We start from the raw sequence: 18,308 nt of genomic DNA, 5'->3' as shown, positions 1-18,308 counted from the left end.
ACTCCAGAGTACACAAAGGCAACTGAGCAAAGAAGCATATACCCAATGTGACAGGTCTTATTAAAACAAGGGTGTTTCCCAATTGGCAGGTGATGAGTTTTGCTGACATGTGATTTTTATATTACCTTGCAATTGTTCCCCATTATTTATCAGTACTGTACTTTTAGCTTCATCTCTTCCCACAAGCTGTTGAAAATAAACTTTTTCATCTTAAGCAGCATTTAGCCCCATTAATTTAGGACTAAGTTAATGTTTAGCACAACTCATTTTTATCTTATAGAAAGAAGGTTGCTTGTGTGGTTGTTCAAAACAGTGGATATTGTTTGATTAAGAACTTGTGGTAATAACTGACATGATAAATATATATACATTTATCTGCTCAGACCATATAGATATTTTTATTAGGATGAAGTTCAAGTTACTTTGTATTTTCTGATGTTTATCTGTAATTAGAATTGTTTTTTTTAATATATTGCTCCATTTAAAACGGTAATCAAAGCAATGACTCACATAGACCAAATGAGGACAGAAAGGGGCATTTAGACACAGGTCACAAAATGCATTATAGGGATTGTCTAGAATACAAGTTGTCCTAGCTAGGTCAGAATTTATCTGAACTACATCAAGTCAACTACAAGTACTCCATGCAAACTTTTAAAAAAAACAGAATAGAGTATGCACGTCATGCATTACACAACTATAGAATATTTGATAACAGCATGCAAATAGACCAGCCACCTCAGGAATATTCGGTTTACCTCATATGCATGTTCCACGTAAGATTTTACTTCTTCACTTGGTCCATTCATTTTTGTTCCATTGAGCGTGTGCAATTTCCCAGACTTTTCTATGATTTGAAGAAACTCTGATGTCTTGTTGATTTTGACTCCTGTTAAACAAGTTATCAAAGTCGTAAAAATACACATACAAGTGCTGGCATCTTGTTGTACACTATGTTTAAGCACTTAAGACTCACCATCAAAAAAGCAGACTTCAACATCAGCTTGTGGGCCATTCTCCATCAGCATGCATTTAGCAAATTTAGTGTAGAGGGTGATCTTTGGGGTTTTGGATCTCACCAAATGGACAAACTTAGATGCGTATTGGTATTTTTTCCAGTATTTTTCTGAAACCAAAATGGTAACAGTGAAGGTAATGTATAAATAAATGCAACACAAGGCCAATCATTCTTGATGCAATTTTTAAAAAACTAAACTCAACACATTCACTGGACAGAAGAGTCATCTAAAACAAAAGCAAAATACTGCAGATGCTGGAAATCTGAAACAAACAGAAAATGTTGTAAACACTGTCAGGCAACAGCTGTGGAAAGAGAAACGGAGTTGATGGGCAGAATTTTAATTGCCATGGGGAAGCAGGTTTGAGGTGGGGGAGTTAAAGGCCCAAAAACTGGCTTCGGATTGGAAACGCAGCATGATCCAGCCCTGCTTCTGGCTTTTTATCCCTGGGGGTGGGAGGTTGGCAAGTGAGCAGGAAAGCCACATCGAGCTTTCGGGTAAGTAATTACAATATTTAAAGCTCCAATTAACTCAGGATTTAACCCATCATTCTGGCTTGAAACCCAAGTGCTGCCTGCTCCTGACCTGCATGGAATTCACCAGGGTCAATCAGACGAGAGTACAGCAGCGAGAGGTTATACAGTTAAATTGACAGGCTGGGAAGCCTTCAAAAGAATGAAACTGAATAGCTGCAACCCTGCCTACAGGCTGTTGCTCACAGCACTTCTAAGAGTCTATTTTCACTGCTTGACTGGTGTTTTCCCAACTTCTTGGAAGACCTTTCACCTGTTCTGAATTTCAGTCACCTAGATCTGTACTTCCCTGCAGCATGGGAGCAGCTAATGCAGCTCTATGTTAGACCTCTGATGAGGAACAGGAGCCGCATCAGCAACACCAACAGCACCAGGACCATTCCCAACATCAGATGCCTTCTCCTCAGGCACATACTGCTCCACAGGACAGAGGGAATGGACACAGATCCAGCTCGAAGGAGCAAGGCCCTCAACATGGGGTCTACAAGTAGCAGATTAGTTCTCAACATGTGGGAGCACTAGTGCCTCAGGAAGCTCAAGCTTTCACAGCAAGTAGCTGTTGATATATGTAGCCTCCTGGAACAAAACCTCCATCCCAGTGGACCAGGTAGGCAAGCCATTACCAGAGGCCATCACGGTGGCTATCACTGGAGGATCCCCTGCGGGTTCTCTGCTTCTCCCTAGAATTCTGTGCTCTGTTCTCCTGCATGGTGAGAAAGCAGAGAGTTGTAAGTGTGAGAAATGGATTGAATGGAGAGGCTGGAAGGACAACATTTGTGGAGGGTGACAGTGAAGCATGGGTGTGAAATGTCTCAAAGATGAGGGTGAGTGTCACTGTTGGCTGTTCAGATGGGAATGTTAGGGGGCACCTCGAGAGGAATGAGTGCAGCTGCAAGATGTGTTGGTCTGAGGAGTGCTGTGCAGGAGAATGCTGGGAAAGTCACCATCTGGAGCTTGGTGCCTGAAAGTGAGATGCACTCACCTTTCCTCTCTGCCTGAGGTCCTTTAATCTCTTGGGGCACTATATCCAGGTTTGAGGGACCATACTCTTACTGCTCGCTTCCTCGGCCACTTCTATCCAGGCCTGCTTGGTTTCAAAGGCTTGCCTCTTCCTCCCATCCTTGGGAAACATCACTTCAATCCCTCAGGTCCCACAGCAGGACCTCCAGGCAAGAGTCAGAGACCATGGGGACGGCCTTCCCACATCTCCTTTCTATTCATTTAGTTACTGAAGCCTCAGCAATCAATGTACAATTCAGCCATTCTGATCTCTACCTGGGGGCCCCCTTTAACTAGAAATCCTTTCCTGGACAGATGTGGTGTGTCATCACACCTGCCCTGTCATTGGTTAGGAAACCCGGAAGGAGGATGTTAATGCCATGGCTGAGTTCAAGAGCTATGGCAAAGCCTGCTTCAATTACAAACAGGTTCCCGATCCACTATAGGCAATCGCACCACCCCCCGCACTGCATATGGGTCTATTATGTTAAGATTCCGCCCAATGTTTCAGGACCTTTCAGCAGAACATGAGGATGTTGAAGATAAACAGCTTTTAAGCAAATATTTGTTCAAAGGTATTTGCTTAAAAACTGATAATCTGTAACATCCAGTTCTGAAGAAGTGTCATCAACCTGAAATGTTATCTCTTGTTCTCACCACAGATACTGCCTGACTTTTTCCATTTCTAGAATTTCTTGTTTACCTTTATTATAAAGCTTTCAGATGTAACAATCATCTATTATAAAAGGTGTGATAGCTTATCCTTTGTAATGCATTTGGGGAAATACTATATACATTTTACTATAAAAATACAAAATGTTTGCACATCATCATGTGATGAAATGATTGATCAATGTACTGTAGCAAGATTAAATTAATTTGAATCAAATAGCAATAGACATTCATATTTAACATATCATTGTATACTTTTGTTTATTGCTAACTGGAATTTGTATTTATATATAACCTACATCAACTTAAATAACAAAAAATACTCCATTAAACCAATTAAATTATGCTCTAAATAATTTCTTGCCACACCTATATATCCTGGCAGTCTTCTATAATTGTAAAAATCTAGGAAGACACAAGAAAAATTTACAACTGTACATCTTCAATGAGTAAAACATTGTCTAATAATAGTAATACCTGGCAAGTTGTGAAAACTGTAAACAAATACTTCCTCTGGTGGGGATGGAGGTCTGTCATCCAGTGGGAAGCCTCTTCCCTCATTTGGGTGATAAATATGGATCTGTGGAGAGTAAATGTCAAACACATTACCTGCAAAATCATACTGTGTTTGAAGTCTAATATATATACAGAATACCACAGTTAGTTTTACTTTAATGAAACATTAAGTGAAATCAAGATAACTGTTATAAAACAATGTAAATGATATACAGAACATTTTTCTTCTAGATTAGTAGACCAGTTTGAAGAGAGTTACTGGAAAGTATTAGAACAGAACATAGATTAACCACAATTATCAGCTGAATTTTGACAAAAACAACCCAATGTTTGTTTAGAAGAAATTCTCCCACATCGGGACATGCCAATTTGTATTGAAGAAAACAAAGATCTGAGCCACTGAAACGAATCATCAAAATATTTTAAATAACCTACCGTGCTTCCATCACAGGATATTCTAAGTACCTCCTTCACACACTCTTGAGCACTGCTCCCTTTTAGAAGTTCCATACACACCTCTTCCGAGTCAAGAATACTCACCTGCACAATAGGTTTAGTATGTCAAAAACTATAATATTCAAACACAAATAGAATTACATAAAATATATAGCAGAGGAACAGGCCATTTGGACCAACTGGCCTGTGCTGGGGTTTATACACCCAAGTCTCCTCACATTCTATTAACTCATTCCACTTTTTAGCTACCTTTCTATTCCCTTTTCTCTCAAGTACTCACTTAGTTTCTTTTTGAAACCATCTAAGCTTTTTGACTCAAATATTTCCTGTGGTAGCCAGTTCAATATTCTAACCACTCAGTAAGTGAAGAATTTTCTCCTCATTTCCATATTCGATTTGTTAATAACTATCTTGTATCTATCGTCCCCAGTTTTAGATTTTCCCCACAAGTGTGAACATTTCCTCATATCTACCCTGCCCAATCCATTCATAATTCTAACAATATCCATCTGATCACCCACAAGAAAAAAGCCCTGACCTGTTCAATATTTCCTGATAGCTGTAGTCTCAGTTCCAGTACTATCCTTGGAAATCTTTTGCACTTACTTCAGGGCTTCTCTGTTTTCTTTTTATAGTATGGAGACCAGAACAGTGCACAGTAAGTGTGGCCTGACCAGGGTCATATACAAGTTTAATTTTTTTTGAATTTTTGAATTCTATACCCCGAGAAACATATCTGTAGTTTTGAGGAACTGGGATCGTACAGGCTGCAGTATGAACATACAATGATTCACTTCATCATGTGAAAATGCCTTTGACCCTACCATATTATATGACTAATGCAACAGGCCAGTTGGATCAGTGGATGACAGCAAATAACCAAAAACAGGAGAATTAGAATTTAGCTGCAATGCAACAATACTGGCATGTCAGGTGATATTTGGAAGACTGAAATTTTACATTTAAACCAAAGTAATTTTAAATGGAGTTCAGCTAAATGAATAAAATTCATTAAACATTTGTAAAATAACATTCTAGCTCCTCGATAGCTCAGTTGGAAAAGGCTGTGCATAACTGACATACAGATAGATAGGTCCCAGGTTCAAAATACTGCCCTATTTATACAATAATAGTAGGTTGTAAGTTCAAGTCCAACTTCAGAGACCTGAGCACAAAATCTAGGCTGATACTGCAGTGCAGTACTGAGGGAGTGTTGCACTGTCAAAGACAGCATCTTTTAGATGAGATGTTAAACCAAGGCACTGCCTGCCAGGTGGATGCAATTCAAACAGCAAGGGAGTTCTCCACAGAATCAAAGCCAATGTTTATTTCTCAACCAACATCACCAAAACAGAATATCTGGTCATCATCAGATTGCCGTTTGTAGGACCTTTCTGTCCGCAAATTGGCTGCCGTATTTCCCTACATTACAGCACTGACTACATTTGAAAAGTACTTAATTGACTGTAAATCTCTTGACATTGAGGTCTTGAAAGGTCTGTTACAATTGCAAGATTGACGTACTCTCTTTCCAACCCTATTGAAATTTGAAGCGCACAAGTTTTCAGTTAAGTCAGTTACTGATAACCCCAGCGAAGGATACAAATACAAAAGTAATAACATATTTAAATATTGGTAAACCCATAAGTTAAAGGGAAAAAAATCACAAAATTATAAAAATGCCTAATGGATCTCCTGTAGCACAGTGAATCAAGATTGTGTGCAATCGACATGTGAAGCGAATTGGACCAGAGTCTGCAGACATAATTCAGTGCCTTTTAAAATCATACATAGAATTTTACAGCACAGGAGGTGGCCCTTGGCACATGCCAGATCTTTGAATATGTCCCACTACCCTGCTCTTATCCCACGGGACTGCAAAATCTTCCTCTTCATGTATGCATCCAATTCTATTCTAAAAGTTATTATTGAAACTGCTTCCACTGCCCTTTCAGAGCATTCTAGATCATAATCTGCTGTGTAAAATAAGTTATTTGGCCAATATCCGTAAATCCTCTAGTTATTAATCCACCCACAATAAAATCAGTTTCTCCTTAATATATCAAAATCCCTCAAAATTCTGAGCATTTCTTAAATTTCCCGTTAACCACTGCTCCAAAGCAGAGAATAATCCCAGCTTCTCTGGTCTCTCCACGTCACTGAGGTTCTTCAGACATGGCATAATTCTGATAAATCGCCTCTGCACCCTTTCCAAGGCCTTGCCATCCTTCTGAAAGTGTGCTGCCCAGAATTGGACAAAATACTCCAGCTGAAGCTTAACCAGTGATTTATAAATATTCATAATTTCATTGCTTTCGTACATATGCTTAAAAATCTTTAACAATTTGTTTTCAAAGATGTAAAATGTTAAACCACCCCCCACCTGAGTCTCCCTGTTTCTACACCCCCTTTAAAATGGCTCCATTTAGCTTATATTGCCTCACCTCATTCTTCCTCCCAAGTTGCATCACATTTCTCTTAAATTTTGTCCAGCATCTGTCTGCCCATTTTCACCAGGCTATGCCCTCCCGAAGTCAGCTAATATTTTCCTCTCTGTTCTGCAAACTTTGAAATTGTGTCCCCTATACCAAATTCCATTAACACACACACAATAAAGCAGTCATCTTAATACCAACCTTCAGGGGATACCACTGTATAGTCTGGGAGGGGGGGGGGGGGGTGGGGAAACGTCATTCATCACACTCAGCTTGCTTCTTCAGTCAATCTTACATCTATGCTGCCACTGCCTCTCTAATCCCATGGGCTTCAATTTTGCTAATAAGTCTATTATATGGTCCTTTATCAATTGCCTTTCGAAAATCCATATACACAACATCAACTGCAGTACCTTGATCAACCCTCTGTTATTTTGTTGAAGATCCAAATCAGGTTTGTCAGACAGAAAATTGCAGATGCCATTTGCTCACTTCACATCCCCAAACATCTGTCAAAAGAATACATCTGCACTTTTCAATGACTCTCCCCTCCATGTGAATGATAAGGTCTTCACTTTTAATGGCCTTGTCATCACAGCCTTATTGGGGCTGACTGCATTAGTATGCTGGTTTTGACAGAAACTGGACTCATGTTGGCAACATCTTGCTCTTGATTGAAGCCTCCCAATCTGGCAACACTCTCGACCACCCTCCCTGCCCAAACTGCCACAATAGCAGTATGGCCTGTATCAATTAACATCTTGTGTCGCTCCCACAATTTTGCTTTCGAGCACCTTGCATCACCCCTTTCACCTTCCTTTAAAATTCTTGTTGTTTGCCTCTGATATCCTCCCTTACCATGTGCATTGAGCAACCCAGATCTTGATTTCAGATTCCCTCGCCTTTAATTTTGGAGCTCCTGCCCTCCCTAAAACTTTCCTTTCCATATTTATGATCACCGTTGCCATCTCCAATGGCTTCTCTACTCCCATGGTCTCCATTACAAAACCACTTCCAACCACTTCCTTGCATCTCTCACGACCAACATCTCCCTACCCCCTCACACTTCCTTCTGTGTCCATCCATTAAAAAAAACTCCTCTAATTACTTACAGCTGTTCTTTCTAAGTCCTAGCTGCCATTCATCACAATACATCTGCAGCCACCGATCTGCTTAACTATTTCCTCATGCCCACCTTTGACGCTCGAGCAAAATCTTTACACTCAACGATTGTGGTCAAGCCCCCTGGAGGGGCTCTCATTTTCGTTTTTAAGTCCAAGAGGTGCCAACTTTAGCACATCAAGCACAGTACCGGTTTAGCCATCTACCTGGCTGGACCACATCAAGAACCATCGGGCCACATCCCTATCTGCCAAAAATACAGACTATTCCAGGATTTTTCTGAAGTAAAGGTAACCCCAGCTTCTTTTCTCCACTACCAACTATTTCCTTAAGGCCTTCTTCCCTGCACCCCTCCAAGTACAAGGAGCTCATTGACTTTTGTCATTTAGATTGAGATCATCTGTTCAGCTGCTTGTCTGCCTTTATGTTGTCCAAGCTAAGTTTCCCCAGTTTCCCCATATGTCCTCTCTAAGCTCATCTTGTCCACAAAACCCACCTCATGTGTCCTTTGTCTCATTCCCACTTAAATTGCTGACCACTCAACTTTCTTCCCTGCCCCTCAGACGAGTTGATAAAGGTTTACTCTCAAGCACTGTCCTTCACTTCCAAAACCACTGTCACCTCCCCATCCTGAAAAACTCATGCTGGACTCCTCTGCCCTTACAAATTACAGCCCCATCACCAACCTCCCTGTACTCTTCAAAATTTCTAAATATGTTGTCACCTACCAAATTTATACCCAGCTTCTTTGCAACATCATGTCTGAATCTCTCCGATCAGATTTCTGTCCATGTCACAGCATAAAAAGTCTGAAACATACTTAGAAATGACATCCTCTGTGGCTGTGGTGCACTACATCTCCAACCTTGCCGCAGACTTTGATATGGTTACAACACCATTTTCATCCTTTGCCTTTCCTCTGTTGTCCAGCTCAGTGACATTGCCCTCACTCGGTTTCGCTCTTACCTATTTAACTGTACCCAGAAAATCTTCAGCAATTTGTCTTCCCATCCTGCAAAGTTACCTTTGGAGTCTAAAGATATGTCTTTGGGGATTCTCCTCATATTTATCTACATGCTTCCCCTTAGTGACATGACCCACAAATATGGGACCAGCTTCCACATGTATATTGATGATATCCAGAGCTGTACTATTTCATTATCTCTCTCAACCCTCTACTGCTTGTCAGTTATACAGACTTCAATAAGCTGCAATTTCCTCCCATTAAGCATTGGGAAGACCTGAGCCACAAACTCCATCACCACAGATTCCATCTCCCTCTTCAGCCACTGGCACGTACCACACCAAACTGTTCATGATTGTGGTGTCTTATTTGATCCCAAGCTTATCTTCTGAACCTATATCCTCCATCACAAAGGCTGCTTACTTTTGCTCTGCATCAATCAGCTGCTGAAACCCTTATCCATGTCGTCGTTATTCCCAAACTGGAGTATTTAATGCTCTCCTAGCTGGTTTCCCTTTCTCCACAGTCTATAACCTTCAACTCATCCAAAACTCTGCTAGGATATTTTTCTATGTTAAAAGCACCATATAAAATGCAAGTAGTGATTGGGTCTAAGCAAATGTTTTCTAATATATTTATCTCAGTGGAGACATAGGGGGAATTTTCGGACACAGATGCTAAAGTATTGAGCTTAGCATTCAGTAGTATTGTACTGTACCAAGCTCATGGGATTTCTTGAGATCACTCAAGCTACTTGCACATGATGAACCCAAAGGCCTTTTGCTGGAAGCTGGCAAAAGGAAGGAAAGTTGCAAACTTTGATGGTCTGTAGACAAAAACTGAACATATACAGCTGCTTAAAAAGGTACATGACAGGATTCAGAGGAAATTACTTCAGCTTTTACAAAGCTGCAAGTTTTTCAAATACATTTTTTCAGCCCTTTCTACAGGCTATTTAGGGTAGAAGTGACAACTGATAGCCAAAAGGAAGGCAAAATAAATATGGACATCAGAAATGTGGCAAAGTGATGAAGTAATACCGCCTATTTCTGCTCTTTTGAATGGAAGATACTCATCACTTACAAGAGTGACCTGCACTGCTGTATCTGAAGTATCCAAGATAAATCTGAAAATTCTAATACTCTACAGTAAGAAATGCTGCATTGCAGCAACATTTTTTTTTTCATGTTGATGCGATTATGTGGGAATTGAGATGCAAGTCACTGGACAGTCACTAGTGATTGAAAAATATACTTATGCTAAGAAAACTATGTGGATGTGGAAGTCAACAATTCAAAGGACACAATACAATGTTTTAAGCTGTCTGCTCCAAGATCTGGTTAGTGAATAACAGAAATAATACTCTCATGCTAGGCCCCCACCTGCCGAGAATGAGGCACATTAATTTTGTCATGAACATTGATTTTAAACTGTTACTGGAGTGAGGGGAGGACTTGAACAGATCAGCCGTGCCTGGAAAAGACATTTGCATATCAACAGCTGGTGCTTGGAAGGACAAAGCAGCCATTCCCTGACATTCAGCCCATAATGGACTTTTGATCACCAGATGTTAAATGGGGGAGCTCACATTCCAGGTTGACTGCTAAGATGGCTGAATACACAAACAGACATGGTCAAACCAGCTAGTCATATGACTAACCTGCTGGGCAACCTGTGTTTTTTGAATTTGTACAAACAGTTTGGGCAGAAAGTGGTTTGCTCCTGGACTGAAGATCTCTCTCCTGTCTGCTCCCACCTCTTTCTCACTAGCCTCTGAATCCACTGAAGACACATGAACCCCAAAAGAGAAAAGTCTCATACAGCGAACAAGGTTCAAGAAGAATACTGGGTCCCAACGAAAAGCAAGATCCACCTACAATCAAGGAATCTAGAGTGAGTTCAAAGATACGTAACAACTCTTCAGATATTGCCTCAAACCTTTCCACTTGATTGCTCTTCTGCTCTTTTCTGTCTCTTGCCTGTGTGTATTGCGTATGCATGCTAGTGTGGGCGCATTGTGGCTCCGTAGGCGTTAAACGAATTAGAGTTTAAGTTTAATTGGAAAGTGGTGGAACAAGGATTCACCAAGGGGGAGCTAAAAACTGTGTTTAAAAATTAAACCCTGTTACAGCAAGACCAGGTGAAAGCTGAAAGGGAACCCTAGACCTCTTTCTCACCTGGTCGGAACATAAATTTGAGGGCTAGCGTCCAGAATTTTACCTACAGACAAATGAGAAATTGGAAGTGGGAAGCCAAATTGTTCACAATCAAAAAGAGAAAGATTTCAATACAGGTTTTCTTGTGGTTGTGTGTGCTGGAATACTAACATGTCTGTGACTGAAGCTAGTAGCTCCCCAAGCCAGAGTGAAGTAACTTGGGATAAGTTAAACGCACTGTCTATGGAGTAATTGAGAAAAATGGCTGAGCAGTGGGGCATCGCTGTACGTGGCAAGGCTAGTAAGTCTGAACTCCTAAGGCTAGTGGCCAATGATTTTTCCCTTGAATCAGAAGCAGTGTTAGAAATGGAATCCGACAGTGTATTGTTAGCAAAGATACAATTGGAACAAAGGAAACTTGAATTAGAAGACAGGGAAAGAAAAAAAGAGAGAGGCAGGAGAGGGAGAATTAAGAGCCTTCCAGAAGGAAGGTGAAGACAATGAAAGGCAGGGGAGAGACAGCGAGAGAGTACGTGGACAGACAGAGTTGAAGTGGCTTGAGTTAACTAGGGGACGACAGAGTAACCCCAGTGAAAGCATGGCCAATATGGAGGAGCGTAATTCAGGGATGGGTACAGAATTGTTAAAACCAGCTCATCTAATCCCAAAATTCAATGAGGAAGATGTAGAAGATTTTTTTGTGTCTTTTGAGAAACTGGCAAGGCAGCTAAAATGGCCAGCTGAGACTGACCTTTTTTACTACAAAGCAAGCTAACTGGAAAAGCCCGAGGTTTATTTTCCCTGTTGCCAGATGAGAGTTCATCAAATTATGAATTGACCAAAAATGCTATCCCTCGGGGGCATATGAATTAGTACCCGAAGCCTATCGTCAAAAGTTTAGAATCCTCAAGAAGCAAGCTAATCAAACTTATCTGGAGTTTGAAAGAAGCAAACAGCTGGCTTTTGACCAGTGGCTGAGGACTCTTAAAGAACAGCTCAGCTATGAGAATCTCAGGAGAAGTAATTCTGTTAGAGGAATTTAAAAACTTCCTCCCACTCTCCATAAAGACCCATGTAGAGGAGCAGCGGGTCCAGAGAGGCTGGCAAGCGGCCACCCTGGCCATTGAGTTTGCTTTAATTTGTAAGTCGGTTTCCCAGGGGAGAACCTTTCCTAGTCATCCCCACAAATCCAAAAAGGGTGGAAAAGTGATAGGAACCTAAGCAGTCCTGGGAGAGAAAGGAAAGCAGGAGACCTAGGGGGCCCTCCTCTAGCCAAAAAGGAAGGTGCTGTGAGCAAGAGTGGGATCCGGAGACCTGTGTGTTTCCATTTTAATAAAGCAGGGCATTTAAAAGTTGACTTCTGGAAACTAAAAGGAAAACCAGTAGGGATAATCAGGCCATACCCGCTCAGTGAAGTGAACCTGATGGAAAGCACAGCAGAACAAGCTATGGCTTTAACTGCAGTAAAATGATACCCAGGAAGCTTACAGCTGCATGTGCAGGAAAATTTAATAGGATTCCTGAGGGTTATCAAGGTTTTGTGTCTGAAGTGAAAGTAAGCCCATACCCCTCGAGTGGGGCAAGCAGGCTCATATAGTAATTCTCAGGGAAATGGGGCCACTGGATCCTTTTTACTGGGAAAAGGCCTGACCTTTCCTTCAGAGAGTGCAGTGAACATCAGAATAGTGGTGAATAGTATTGGAGGGCAGTGTATGCCTGTACCTGTATACTGGGTGTACCTGGAGTGCTACCTAGTTTTGGGACTGGTGACCATAGGGATTGATCCTATTTTGCCTGTGGACAGGGTCGATCTGCTCCTAGGTAATGATCTGGTGAGGGTGAAGGTGATAGCACCCCCTGCACCCCCAGTAATGAAAAAAAGACTACAGAAGGTCAGAGACAGAGGGCAGTGGTGGAAGACTGATCCCTGCAGTGCCCCTGAATGTGTAGCGGATCAGGCCATGATCAAACCAGCTCTCCCAGAGCACTGCAGGCAGATGACCATGAGGTCCGCCTGCCCGAGACTTTCTTTGGAAAGTTAGGAGACCCAGGGAATGAATTAAAAGTATTTTCCCTAGGTGAGGCTCAGCGAGCTGACCCAGTATTGAGTGTGTTAGCACAGGCTGTTTAGTCTGAAAGTGAAGCAGAGGGAGCCCTGATTGCTACTATTTAAAGAATAAAGGTGCTGATGACTAAATGGAGTTCTCCTCACAGACCTGAGAACAAGGAGTGGACAGTAGCTCACCAGTTAGTGGTGACGCAGAGGTACCAGAGAGAAATATTAATAAGGCCCTACGAAACTACAGTGGCTGTACATGCCAGTATACAAAAGACCAAAGCCCGCATTAGACAGGAGTTTGACTGGCCAAAACCCAACAAAAATGTGGCGGAGTACTACAGGAGTTGCAACATGTGCCAGGTTGAGGGGAAACCCCAATCCCCAAGTCCCATACCGGTGTTAGGAGGACCCTCCAGCAGAGGGCTGGTAAACTATAAGGGACCCATGCAGAGAACAAAAGGGGTCAGGCAGGCACAAGGCTGGCAAAAGGCTAGACAGTGCAGGCGAAAAAGTGAACAGGGCAGGTTATTCCCATGCGTGTTTTCAATTAGTCCAAAGTTGTAAGCTCCCAGCATATTTACTTTTGAAGGGAACCTTTAAAATGAGAGACAACATTTGATGTTTGACCAAGCACAGCATTACAGCCAAAGTCTAATCCTGTTTTCCCCAGCCTAGCTCAGGGATGCAGAGGCTAATTATAGAGCACCAAAGTGCTGCCTTGGTTGAGGTCAGCTAACTTAAATGTAGGCCAGCAATCAGAACTAGGATTTTCTGATGCGGATGGCATAATAAGAAGCAATTCCTCTATCCTCGATTAATCTATGTTTCTGTTTGCTACCAAATCAGCAAGAAATTTCCCTACAATTAAAACCTATACCTTATTAATATGAAATTGAAGTTGTAATCCTTACCACTGCATTTTTGGTTTTCTGACGGATTGGTTTAAGTCTGTGGGCCCTCAGCGGTGACACGAATTCTTGCAATGTCTTCACCTGATTCTCAATAGGTTGTCTTTCCTCTTTCATGAAGCTGTGCTGTTTCAAAACTTGACGACAGTTATACAGTGTGTCTGTTTGCCCGTAAACCCCTTTTGCAGAATGTGGTAAAAGAACCCTGTCACATTTCTCAATTCCCATCTGCTTTTTGCAGTAGCTCTCTTGGTGAAAAGTATCATTTTTCATTTTGTTGCTGGGATTTTTTCCCCATGTATTTGCTGATACTACGTCTTTTATAATCTGTTGCTTTCTTCCACTATGGAAACTTCCACTAGGGCTACTGGTGGTGCTAACATCCACTGTTTTTTTGAATGGAGCTAGGAGATAACAAAATGATACGTTAAACTTAAATGAACAAATATTGACAATCTAAATTTGCCTAAATATTGTATAAATTTATATATGTGCATTACCCATGTGATAACCTTACATATGCTTTTCAGAAAACAATACAATACTTCAGTAAGAGAAAAAAGTTACAATATTTGTGTATTAGGTTTTGGTTATACATTGACTGAGGACATATAGATCATACATTATTGGGTTAAGAAAAAACAGGGAGGCAAGGTGGCATGACATATTAGTTACCATGCATGGTGCTAGAGTGGAAGGAAACCAATTCATGTTTGCAATTCACTGCAAGCAAAGTTCCTGATCTCAAGCATGCTGTTGAACAAAGGTCAGATACTTCCTAAAAGGTTGGAAGTGGAAAAATTTAAAATAATCAGAGAACTTGCTTCAGTCCACTTTGGCATACTAAGTATGATCAGCATTACAAAGGTGCTGACAGAAGCCTGGGAGAAGATCCCCAGCCAGTCATATCCTAAAAAGATGCATGGCACAGACACACAAGGAAAAAAAGAGAAAAAATACTTTTTATTTAAACCAAAAAGTTCAAATGCCATAGAAATGGCAGCTTTGAAATGTATACATTTAATTGCATACCATTATGTACTTGACCATTTTCAAACCAGCGTTGTGTTGTGCCAATCTGTGACATCTGCTCCAAGAATGGCCCACTGGATGCAGGCTGATAATCAAAATTTGGACTGTGACTAAAATTAGAAAAGATGAGTGCCTTGTTAATAACTTGAGAGGCTGGCTCCTAGTTAACTAAAAACATAAGGGCGACAAATGAGAAAAGGCCATTTTTACTTTTCATAAGACTGATCAATAGTCAAGAAGCTATATCTAATCTCACATTCACTCAAAAATTGCTATAACCATGAAACCATTTAACATGCTAAACACATTATTTGCCCAAAATCTTGGCAAGGATCTTGTTATACTTGTCAAACTGCTTCTTGTCAAATTACTATCTGAAGTCACCAAATTTAATTATACAGACAGTGGTTTATTCTATAAAAGTTTCTGCCTAAATTAACTTGTGACTTTTCTAATATTTGTCAGTTCCGAAGAAGGGTCACTGACCCGAAACGTTAACTCTGCTTCTCTTTTCACAGATGCTGCCAGGCCTGCCGAATGGTTCCAGCATTTCTTGTTTTTATTTCAGATTTCCAGCATCCGCAGTATTTTGCTTTTATTATCTGCCAAATGCTTTATTAAAGCTAGTTGTTTTCCTGTTAAGATTCATGCTGTATAGTTTTATTTTATATTTTTACAGAAATTTATTGGCATCAATTCTATCCAGGCTTTCACTATCTTCTAGCCCCTAGCACCCTGAGTGCAAGATTACAACGGATGAAGATGTATTATTTGGTGAAAAAACATGTACTTACTTTGCTGTCTGCTTGATAGGAGGAGATATGGTGGGTTTATCATGCAAGCCAATACCTGAACCATTTCTACTGAACTGCTGACTATCTGTGTAATCATCTCCATACAAATTTGCAGGATTGTATATTCCAGGTCTGACAGACTTTGTCAGTGCATCAACAGAGTGACATCGCTCCATACTACTATTGGGCTTTTCTGGATTCTGGCTTTGAAAGGTATCAGATCTTTCAGTGGAGTGTGCCCTGCGAAGCCATCGCGAGTGAGGTCGTTCTTCCTCTGCTTGTATTGTTCTTCCTCTGCCGCCTTGGATAATTTCAGAATTTTGTACTCTTCCCTCATTAAAAATTGCACTGCCTTCCATCGATGAAGTATCATTGATAAGTCTATTGTGTGAGGTGATGACTGCCATTTTGTTTGGAAGAAACTGTCCTAGTACTTGCTTGGTCTTTTGATGCAAGCGTCCCATTGTACTAGCACCAGAAGATCCTGTTCCTATGGTAAATGCTGTTGAAATTGTGGCATGCCCACTATCCATTGAGTCCTCTACAGTTTCTGGATTTTTACTTCTGGATGAAGGGTATTTCATCATGAATGAATGGTCTAATACACCAGAAAGGCTGATGCGGTCTGCAGGATTTTTTCGAAGCAGCTGATAGATCAGATCGCGAGCCTCATTTGAAATAAACATTGGCATTTCATAATCTGCCAGCATCACCTTGTTCAGTGTATTTTTAACAGTGTCAGTATCAAATGGTGGCTTTCCCACCAGAAAGGTATAAAACATGCATCCAAGAGACCAGACATCAGATTCAAGCCCATGAGCACTGTGGGTTGCGATCTCTGGTGCAATATAATTAGGGGTGCCACACATGGTGAAATGCTTTTCGTTTGGCATTTTCAGCTGTGTTGCTAATCCAAAATCAGCAATCTTTATGTTCATATCACTTGTAAGTAGAAGGTTAGAAAGGGTGAGGTCCCGATGCAGTATTCCATGCGAGTGGAGGTACAGCATTCCAGTAACAATATGATGCATGAAGTGACGAGCTGTTTTTTAAAAAAAAAAGTGAATACAGAATATTTCAAATAGTTTATATAGAAACAACACCCCTTCTTTGCCACTTCAGTTACTTTTTCCCCAGGTTCTCTTTGGATAATGAAAGTTATTTCTGTATGTCTCCAATTTGTCTACATAGCCCTTCCTCCATTTCATTTCGACTTTCGAGTTTATAATAAATTCTGAACACATTAACCATTTTCTTATTTCTCATTTCTAACTAATTAGGTTCGGTTTTTCCACCATCCCAAATACACAACTCTTGTCTGTTTTTCTTTGGTAACCTTATGCCATTTGATCCACTGGTTGGTTAGCCCTTCACTAGTTGGGCATAAATATTTTCTCCAATTCCAGAAACTTGGTAGGACATGGCATGCCCTACCAGAAACAGTAGTGAATGCAGAGCCAATAATAAATAAAGGAAGTGGATAAATATTTGAAAGGAAAATTTAAAACAGCATTTGAAAAGGGCCTATGTGCATAGCTCTTACATAGAGCTGATTCGATGGGTTAAATGGCTTCCTTCAGTGCTGTAAAATTCTATGATTCTATCACTGGAAAGGGAAATGCAGGGACGATTCATAAAAAATGTTGGAAAAATAACCCAGGAAACATTAGATCCCTGATGGTGGGTAAAGTAAGAGAAAGTATCCTTAAAAAAAAAAAGTATTGAGGAATCAGGAGAAACATAGTATAAATAATCAACCAAGCTTTACAGCTGGTAGATCTTGTTTGACTAACTCGGAGGACATAAAGTAGTTAGTTGATATGGAGAATGCAGAAGACTTCATTACAGCTGGGCTTCAGCAAAGCTTTTGACCATAGATTACTTCATAATTTAAAAAGAACAGAGGAAGCTTTTGAAGTGAGTTACTAATTGAGAAGAGTGCGAATGCAAAGGGAAATTGTGACAGAGCAGCCTCAGCATGAAAATAGTGGAGTCTGCAGTGACCAGCTCTGGAGTAATTGGAGGAAGGGAGTAAAGCAAAACTAAGTTGGACAGGGGTCATAAATAGTAGAGGACAAGTGCACGAGTTCTAGAGGAATTTGGTCTAATATCCCAACTGTACAAAAGGTGGAAAATGTTTAATGTTGAGAAATGCAAAGGAATGAAGCTGGGGACAGGAAACAAAGTACAGAATAATGAGAACGGTCTGCAGGAAAGGAAGCATGTCTGGACAACACCTCTTCTTTGGCCTCCTTATCTCGAGAGACAATGGATAAGCGCCTGGAGGTGGTCAGTGGTTTGTGAAGCAGCGCCTGGAGTGGCTATAAAGGCCAATTCTAGAGTGACAGGCTCTTCCACAGGTGCTGCAGAGAAATTTGTTTGTCGGGGCTGTTACACAGTTGGTTCTCCCCTTGCGCCTCAGTAGCTGGCAGGAAAAAAGACAAAGTCTCTTCGACTCGCCACACTTTAGCCCCGCCTTTATGGCTGCCCGCCAGCTCTGGCGGACGCTGGCAACTGACTCCCACGACTTGTGATCAATGTCACAGGATTTCATGTCACGTTTGCAGACGTCTTTAAAGCGGAGACAAGGACAGCCAGTGGGTCTGATACCAGTGGCGAGCTCGCTGTACAACGTGTCTTTGG

General features: G+C 41.0%; 1 protein-coding gene across 1 annotated transcript in view; it reads right to left on the bottom strand.

Annotated features, from left to right (window-relative positions):
- Positions 1–18,308, bottom strand: part of plk4 (polo-like kinase 4 (Drosophila)) — a 64,478-nt gene that overhangs the window by 20,615 nt on the left and 25,555 nt on the right. The window contains exons 5-11 of the mRNA XM_068024303.1: positions 15,666–16,707; positions 14,872–14,981; positions 13,843–14,243; positions 4,175–4,279; positions 3,701–3,803; positions 977–1,126; positions 759–889 (exon numbers count right to left, since the gene is read on the bottom strand). Coding sequence (XP_067880404.1) covers positions 759–889; positions 977–1,126; positions 3,701–3,803; positions 4,175–4,279; positions 13,843–14,243; positions 14,872–14,981; positions 15,666–16,707 — 2,042 coding nt within the window. The remainder of the gene's footprint in view (positions 1–758; positions 890–976; positions 1,127–3,700; positions 3,804–4,174; positions 4,280–13,842; positions 14,244–14,871; positions 14,982–15,665; positions 16,708–18,308) is intronic.

Source organism: Heterodontus francisci, chromosome 1, assembly GCF_036365525.1.
Source record: "Heterodontus francisci isolate sHetFra1 chromosome 1, sHetFra1.hap1, whole genome shotgun sequence".
Classification (NCBI taxonomy): Eukaryota; Metazoa; Chordata; class Chondrichthyes; order Heterodontiformes; family Heterodontidae; genus Heterodontus; species Heterodontus francisci.
The sequence above is the reverse complement of the archived record's forward strand: the minus strand, read 5'-3'. Positions and strand labels throughout refer to the sequence as shown.